Source organism: Juglans regia, chromosome 1 (genome assembly GCF_001411555.2).
Source record: "Juglans regia cultivar Chandler chromosome 1, Walnut 2.0, whole genome shotgun sequence".
In the NCBI taxonomy this organism is placed as follows: Eukaryota; Viridiplantae; Streptophyta; class Magnoliopsida; order Fagales; family Juglandaceae; genus Juglans; species Juglans regia.
In genome coordinates this window covers 38868290-38877656 of record NC_049901.1, presented here as the reverse complement: position 1 = coordinate 38877656, position 9367 = coordinate 38868290, and the positions used below count along the sequence as shown (strand labels likewise).

At 36.3% G+C, this 9367-nt stretch overlaps 1 protein-coding gene across 2 annotated transcripts; it reads right to left on the bottom strand.

Annotated features, from left to right (window-relative positions):
• Positions 1–861: 861 nt before the first annotated feature.
• Positions 862–8668, bottom strand: LOC108986834 (protein tesmin/TSO1-like CXC 5). Of its 2 annotated transcripts, none has more exons than XM_018959606.2 (8): positions 7966–8668; positions 6780–6887; positions 5388–5565; positions 4265–4624; positions 2919–3022; positions 2749–2843; positions 2199–2612; positions 862–1574 (listed from the first exon to the last, which is right to left on the bottom strand). In XM_018959606.2, exons 1-8 carry the CDS (start codon positions 8286–8288, stop codon positions 1315–1317), a joined length of 1842 nt encoding a protein of 613 aa, XP_018815151.1. In that variant the 5' UTR covers positions 8289–8668; the 3' UTR covers positions 862–1314. The 2 variants fall into 2 exon arrangements, with proteins under 2 accessions (XP_018815151.1, XP_035540258.1); XM_035684365.1 differs by lacking the exon at positions 862–1574 and adding an exon at positions 1743–1871.
• Between the last annotated feature and the right edge of the window lie 699 nt (positions 8669–9367).

The window sequence follows — 9367 nt, the reverse complement described above, 5'->3', positions numbered from 1 at the left end:
CGTAAATAAGTTTAAACCCGCTTGGTAAATAAATAAACTAATATTGCACATAAAATATATTAAAAATCGAATAAGTAAATATTATAAGATTTAGAATATGCAAGAATTATAAACTTTATGAAGTCAAATGAATTGCATTGATAATATAATATTTTACTTCAAATAGTATTGCATAAAATATATATTATAGCATCATTCGAAAATATGAACATACCATGATGATTATAAAATGACATTATAAAATTGTGGAATGACTTACAATGATCAGAGCAATCTTACAGATAGCTTTCAACGTCAAATAACACGATAATTGGCTAGAGTCTCGTGCTGCTGATAACTTGTTGTAAAACTAAAGAAAAGTAGCAAGAGAATTGAAAGATCACAATATCTAGAATTAGTTCTTCAGGAACTAAATATTATTTCTCTTCAACTTTCTTGTTTTTAGTCTACTACAAATGCTCCTTAAGATACATTTTTATAGGCATAGAGGATACATAATATTAAATGAGTACATGAATTTGGAGAATAAAAATACATGAATTAAAAGGATACATAAATATGAAAGAATTCCAATAGCCATCCATAAAATACATTCCATGTATTTACAACAAACAATCTATTTTGTCAAAAATTAAATATTTCGTAAATAAGTTTAAACCCGCTTGATAAATAAATAAACTAAAATTGCACATAAAATATAAGTTGAAGAAAAACACAAGTTTTTACTTGTGTTAGAAGAACATTAAACCAACAGAATTTGCCCATCTATTACTCACTCGAACTCAATTTTCGATATCAATACTGAGATGTCGACCTTCAGTAGTCACTTATAAAGCATAAAAAACTGTTGCACTAGAGAATAAAATGTGAATTGGGTTACAAGATATCAAATACACACCAAACGTATAATTCTAGAAATTCTAAGAAACTCATTCCGTGTTAAATTATAAGACTGCTCTTTGTTTCTATAGAAATGCGAATAGTGAAGAAAATTCCGAGCACCTAACAATACAAGCTAGATTGTCATTCGCTTTAATAATCTAAATGACATCTTGTGCAATTACAAGGCTCAGCATTTTACACCACTTTATGCTCAAACTAGGGTTGATGCTGGAAACTAACTTGGAAATATAACAAATTAACAATGGCGCAGAGGAAAAGAATAGAAAGTAAAAAGAAACATGAATTAGATCCCTATCAGCTCTAACAATGAGGCCCAATACCATCTTGAAACTGCATTGAAGAAAACCCAACAATGGCGTAGCATTATGGAGATGCAGGGCCTTGGACCAAAATTTCTGTACTAAAAATCTTTTACATCTCTTTTTCAGTCTTATGTTTACTATCACCATTTTGGGGGAGGAAGGGAACTTTTGGAAGGAGATCATTACTATTGGTCTCAACTGCTGGAATGATCATCTGAGATGTCTTGGCTGCAGCTTTTGCAATACCATTGCTAACTGGACCATGTTGATTCCCTGCTTCAATTCTGGAATTGGCATTGGCAGTACCATTACTCGGTACTTCTCTATGATCCCCAAATTCACTTCTGGCCAATGATGAACAGTTCGTCTCTGTAAGGTATCATGGAAGAGGATGTCAATAGTTCTCAATACAAAAGAACAAAATAATTACAATTGTGGTCGTCTTCGTCGTTGTTGCAGCTCTAGTCAATATTATTATTTTGTAAGATGTTTGAGACTATGCATATAATATAATTATTTCGCTTGCCGGGAGGGGCTGGTGTTTCAGGCTTGTATAATTTACAACTGAGTTATTGTCGTTCCGACTGCAAGGAAGCCATCTTTCAGTTTGGGGGGGGCTGGTGTTTCAGGCTTGTATAATTTACAACTGGCTGATTGTCGTTCCGACTGCAAGGAAGCCATCTTTCAGTTTTGAATACAACATAAGAAAGCAACCATCCCCCACCCCACCCCAACAAAAAGAAAAACCAATGATTCCTATTTTCAGACTCGAAACTGGTTTATTTGTTCAGTCAGCCATAACTTAGCCGCTAGTGTGGAATTTTATTCATTAATAACATATATAAAATGCCATTACTTTATTTTGAGGTCTCTCTTGACCTAATGTTGAAATTTTCCGTGTCTCAAACAAATTTTTTATTTGAAAATATTGATGTGCCTATTTTTCATTCACAGTTCAGCTATTTATCAAAATTTAGAGGGAGAATAACTTGCCTTTTATTTCTCCAAAAGTAATGAGCCTATTTAGACAATCTCGAAGCTTTGTCAGAACAATCCTTTCCTGCTCTGCATAGACCTCTGTCATACCTTGTCCATAAGGCAACAGTGAAGACGTGTTTCCATGGCCCATCAATCCATCAGGTGAAGTAGATGCCATGAACATTGCATCTTGTTCATCACACATCAATGCTAAAGTTCCAGGAGACATGGGCCTTCCTTTTGGCACATCGGCACCATCTGAACTGGAATCTTCGGCCAAGATTTTATCTGCCTGGGTAGCACTTAAACAATTATCAGCCATGGCTTTCTCAACATCAGGTTCCCTCTGGCTCTGAAACCTTTCTTGAGTTGAGGAAGCCAAGGAAATTTCCATCTGATCTGCCCGCTTTTCTGTTGCACTTCTTTGCTCTGGACATTTAATCAAATGTTCATCATACTCAAATGTTCCAGAATTGGGAAATAATTCATCAGTAAATGAGGAAAATAAAACCTCTAGAAGCACCCCTAGCCGGTAATATGAACTTATACACAAATCATGACATACCTGCAATTGTTCTGGCAGCTTCTGCTGATAGTACCATCAAAACCGAGCAAAGCTCCTTCACATCCTGTGGTTGGATAATGTCTGCTAGGAGAGACCTTCACCAATTACATACAAGTCAGCAAGGTAACCGAGCAGATTAATGACATTTAGCAGAAGACCACAATTTTTACCTATATGTAAATTTTGAAGGGCCTAATGCCGCAGCTCCACCAACACGTGCACCTGGAACTGAACACAAGGAAGAGGAGGGTGCAGAAGCTTTGAGATGGTTTGCCTGGCAAACATAGAAACATGAACTTAAATATGTTACCATAAATTCTGACTGTAGTTCCTAGAAGTCAAAATGAGAGGAAGTTCAGTGATAGTAAGTAATTAAAAGGGGGAATTGGTAAATAGTCGCAGAATTTACACCAATTTAACAAATGATCGCTCAGTTTTCAAAACTTATTTTCTAATCCTTACCCTTAGATTCTGGGATTTTTTTAAAAACGGTCTTTCAGTTAGCTATATGCAAAAAACCCTAACAGCAAAGTGCTATGCCATCATGTTTATTGATGTGACAAGGCACCAGTCTAACGAAATATAAAAATAAAACAAAAATAGTTTTTAAAATGCAAAAAATTAAAAAGAAAAAAAACCTATGAAAGGGTGTCATCCTGTCCGCTCCACCGCAGGCTGAGAACATACCAGCCCCCACGCAATTGGGGCTGGTCCCAACCCTCTTTCTGCCATGCAAAGGTTGCCTATTTTCCAGCCCCTACACAATGAGAACAATGAGGGGTTGGAACCCCCCCCCTCCCCAAGCCTCAAATGTCACAGGGGCTCTCCCCATCAGTAGCAGAGGAGATGGGGGAGGTCTCATTTATTTCTTTCCTTTTCTTTTTTAATTTTTGTTTTACATTTATATTTTTAATGTTCTCACATGTTTTTTCATTTTTTATTTTTCATTTTATTTATTTTAGTTTTTATGTTTTGCAGGCCTTTTTTTGAAGATTTTTATATTTAGTTTTTGTTTCATGTGTTTTAATTTTTTCTAACATTGACTTTTTGAACTATTTTGACCTTATTTTTATTTTTGATATTTTGTTAGACATGTGCCACGTGGCACTTTGCCGTTAGGGTTTCAGATGAATTGTTAATGGATAGACCATTTATTTTCTAAACCCAAGACCAAAGTACTAAAAAGGTAACCTTGGAACCTATGTAAATTTTTTTAAAAGGGTTTTAAACCCAAGTACTATTTATTAATTTTCCATAATAAAAAAACTCCATAATTTTTATCCACGCATTAAGAAAAAAGCAGCCATATCCTGCCAATGCATAGTTGATCATTAATAACTGCAGCAACTTTATTTTTATAACTAAAGCACAACTGTGAATATCCATCCACAAAACACATGGTCAAGTGATTTATCAGAAGCCTGAATTTTAATAGCAATATATTCACTCCTATTCACCACTTTTAACCAGTAACCACTCAAAATTTCCTCCTCAAATATGTCAAGATCAAGTTCACCTGTGGAAATTGCCCATGCCGGTAAATGGACGGGTCCTTAGCTGCTGAATCAAAGAAGAGCTCCTGAACCTTTTTTTTCTTTGATATTGGAGGGGATGCATAGCCAGAGGAACCAATAGCTCCAGTTATGGCGGCATTTGCTAGCTGCTGAATATATGCCATATTGTTGCCTTGATCTCCATGAAATAGAGCTTGTCTCTCTTCACTACCCTCAAAATTCTTGCAGTCTATGCATTTACAATTTTCTGAGCAGAGAATGTTGGCTTGGAAACACTCACAGTATTTTTTGAGGCATCCGGATTTTTTGCAATGGCATCCCTTGTTGTGCTTTCCCAATATTAAAACTTCCCCGGCCTCCTCCTGCATATAATTCAAAACAACATATGTTTTTATTAAAAGCCAAAGAGAATGCCAATGGCCTTCCAGCCTGATGATATTTGCACCCTTCTCTCATAAGGGATATGCAAGGATCAGGTCTCCATAGGACCATACCCCCACACACCCCCTAATCCAAAAAAAAGGCCACAAAAGAGAACAATTTATAGAGTATACTAATATCCGTGTATTACCAAGGTAAACGTTCCAAATTATTAGATGAGAACATGTATTTTTCCATTTTCTAGTCCAATACTTTTAATAATGGCCAAAAATATTATCCTAGTTACATGTAAATCAGAAAAGGCAACAAAAACAAACACACAGCCAAAAAAGAATATGAAGCCAAAAACACACACACATCATTCCAAAGTGCAGTAAGTAACAAAATAACAACCCTCTATCTACTAATCCCTAGTTATCATCTCATGCACAAACCACGCAAACTGCTAGCAAATACTAGGAATTCCTGATGGCAGAGGTTTTAGCACTAACGATCCCATATGAACAACAACAGATATTTAGAATGGTATCGTAGGAGTAGATCCATCATTGACAGTAACAAAGATGCCACAATGACTAGTCTAGACACACGATAAATGGAGCCCCTTAGAAACATTGGGTAACTCTGTTAATAGGAAGATAGCTAAATACTATACTTCTTGCATTTTTCATCTATACAACCACAGGTTACCCAGTACTTGGCAAACAACAAAATACAAAATGCTGCATTCTTAGATTGACATACCCTATTATCCCGCAATCCATGTGGGCTGCTTGCAATTTTTGGCCTGAATGCATTTGGATTACGTTCTAAAGTAGCTTCTACAGCCTCTCGCCTAGCAGCTTCATTCTCAACATTGTTATAACAATTTACGCAGTTGCATCCATCACAGTATATTCCAGATGCAAAACACTCACAATACCTGATCACGATGACATTGACAAAACAAGATTCACATTGGTAAAAAGCACTAAAAAGAAATACTATATCACAAATAATCTATTGGTAAAAAGCACTAATACAAAATACTATATCACACACAATCTATAAAAAATGAAGTTGTCGTAAGACAACTCAAAATGATAACAAGAAGAAAAATTACTTAAGAGGCACAATGTAGTCGGCTCTAAGCCAATAGAAGCACATCATTTTATGAAAAAAGCATTTCAAATGCTGATTAACTAAACAAACTTTAAAATTTTGTCCAACAAAAAGAATGGTGAAAGAGGAAAGTTGGCCAACCCAATAGTTTGAAAGTCTTGAACTGCCACAAGAGTATATGCACTTGGTTAAATTGAAGATGGAGCACACTTTCGCATGCTTAAGATCTTTTTTTTTTTTACTTTTTTTATCCAATACGAAAGACCACATTCCCATTGATTGCTAGGATGGGCAATATAGGTGGCAATACCAAAGCAATGAATAAAGCTTGTTTGAGATTTATAACAAATGATCAAGTTCCGGATTAATAAGTTGGACCTGGGTTGCGCTTTTGGAAACCCAACTTCAAATAAGCCCAATAATATGTGTATTAATAGTGCAATACAAAAAAATTTTTATTTAATGATTTTTAATTAGCTATCTTATATCTAAGCTGCACTTATGCCTTCAGCCTACCCCAAACACATCCTTGCACCATTATCTATCAAATTGTTCTGTTAATCGAAGGCTTATTAAAAATCTGAAAAGAAAATTACAAAGCAAATACACGCGACCATGACATGCACAAACAAAACAGAAGAAACATGTAAATCTCATAGAATTCTACAAGAACGCTGTGTACTCCTTAGATAGTACCTAACTTCTAGCTACAATCTGGACTTACCCCTTGATGACCTCAAAGATTGCATGTAATATGTAACTTCTTGGTTAAAACAAGAAAGAGAAGATTAAAAAGTGTATTAATTTTATTCCTTTTTTGGTTCACAACGAGTCTTAAGGAAAAATGTTGTCAGCTCAAGTTACATAACTTAGAATTAAATTGTTATGAAGTAGTGGGACCACAGCACCATGTTAAATGGTATAATAATCAATGTTTGTGTGTGAGCAGAATAATGTTTGCATGAGCAGAATAATTCAAGAGTAGAACCTAACAATTTTCAATATCAGGAGAGTGTAAATGGGTCATCTACTTACAACTTTAAGCATCGCGAGTGTTTGCAATTGCACTGTTTTTGCTTCTTTGGAGTACCATCCTTTACATCAGAATTGGGTCTTGGTTTTGATTTTGGGGATTCCGGTTTTCTGGAGGAAGAAATGGTAGGGCGTTATACCAAATTTAAGAGAGAAAATCTTGAGTTTTCATATGAACATATACATGCCATATCGATAAAGTATGTGTGTTTGTGGACAACTACTTCTGTGAGCTTCAAGATTGTGCAAATGCGTCTTCACTAAATTAACCAAATTTAAGATAAGAACTCATAGTATATCATTTCACCAGCAAAAAACTATTATAAGGACAAAGTAGTCTCAATAGCCATCCCTTCTTTTCCGGGAAAAATAAAAGCACCATAATAAATATTGGAGAATTCATACAAAAGCAAGACGAGAAAAATAAAAGGGTAAACTATAACTGGCAAAAAGGCAATGAAGTCAATCTCATATGTGGTGCAACATAATACACCATTATAAATATTGGAGAATTCATACAGACATCAACAGGGTAGAACTTCTGCTTAAAGGAAATAGTTAACACATTCTCAAAGAGAATAAAGAAAGCAAAAAAGACTGCCGCACGCTGCAATATGTAGATGGGTGGAAAACAAAATGCATAGTTTCCGGTGATCTCACCATTTCAAGTATAAAAGGGCTAAATTTAAGCGTCTACATGCCAGGCAATTTTTAGTGTCGAAGGACTATTTATGTCATTGGAAAGAATTTAATCCTCCCAGTATTCTATAAATATGGGAAATAAATAACTTTAAGATCCACAAAACAACAAAGTAGCCTAATGAGAATTAGAGCTGGATATAGAGCAACAACTGTAATTTCAGTATATGGGAAGCCTCATAATATCAGAAACACAGCGAACGTCACACTCCAAAAGCAAATCTTTTAAACAAATGAGCAACTTTCTCAATGAAACACACAAACACAATAACAAGAACCTCACTTTTCCTCAGACAAAGCTTCCAAATCAAACAAATTCCTTCTCAACAAACCACAAGCACAAGTAACCAAATTTCACTTAGAAAGAACCAAATATTTCCAACCAATCGCGCAATTTTCTCAAGAACCAACAATCACAATTGCCCAAATAATAAATTAGAAAAAAAAAATCAAATTTCGCTCCTGGAAAACCAGAATTGCACACACTTACACAACCCTCAATGGCGGATGAGCCGCGTGAGGTGGCGGCGGTTGCGCCATCACTGGCATCACCATCATATGCGGTTGCGTCTGCGATGCGACTGTCACCGTCGCCGCCACCATCTGGGGCTGCGTCTGAGGCTGCGGCTGCAATTGCAGCTGCGGGTGCTCCGGCAAGACCACACTCCCCGAACCCCCACCACCACTGAAGGCTGTGAAATCCAGCTGCCTTGCCAGCTTCTTAACCGCCGGAGCCTCCGTGGACGCCGAGGCCGACGTACCTTCCGATTGAGCCTTTTTCTGAGGGAAATCGCTTCCCTCACCTTCCCCCATCAAACCGAAAATTAAAAAACTCAATCAAAATTCCTCTTATTCTTTTTTCTTCTTCAATAACTCAATCCACTGATTACTTCAAGACAATCGCACAAATTCCTCAAATTCAGAGACTTTCAGATCTAGAACCAATTCGAGAGCCACCAAGATATTCTCAAATGCACGATTTTGCAGCTCAAAATTCAAGCCGAAGTTCAGCAGCTAATGACCGAATTCGAGAGGGTTTTAATTCACATACAAAAAGGAATGAAAAAAAAATAAAAATTTGAAAGAGCGAGAGACAACACACATATACACAGAGTTCGGTACTGTAAGAGAAAGTAATGAAGGGGAAGAAGAACAAGAACAAGAAGAGAGGAAGGAGTATAGGGACTTTTGTTTTGTTCGTCTCTGCTCCCTCTCTCTCCCGAGCTTTTGAAATTCAATTTTGTGAATATTGAATGGTGAGATTAGTGCTGGTAATTTGATCCAACGGTGGTTGTGGGTGAAAAGATCTAACGGTGAGAATTCATAGGGGCATGAGTAAGCAGTGGTTGATCGTCAGATTAAGGGGATAATGATTTTCCACAAAAAGCGGTGTGAGCGGAATTATACCGTGAAAACAAGATATTTATAATTTATCCCAAAAATAAAAAAAGAAAGAAATGTTGGCGCTAGTTGGTACGAATCAAGTAAAATGGACGGCCATAATTGAAAGTAGCGAAACCAAAACGTGGTGCGGTACTAATAATTGGAGATTAGACTTAATTGTACAAAAATGATCTAAAATATCATTTCGAAGTCTCCTCTAGCTCTTCTCTAAGAATTTGGGTTGCGCAAATTTTCGATAATTCTGACTCTGTCCGAATTTTGCTTTGATTTTGATTTCGACAAAGTCAGAATGATTGGAAATTGAAGTTAAAGTTGGAGTCGGAATAATTTCAAAAAAAGCGTCAGAGTCGGAGTTAGAGTTTGGAGCTTCTTGAAGTTTCGAACTCCGACTTCAATTTTTCAAAAAAAATATTAAACGACGTATTGTGGAACGACGTCGTTTCATCACACAGGAGGTCTAAATTGCAAGACTCCCTTCCCTTATTCCT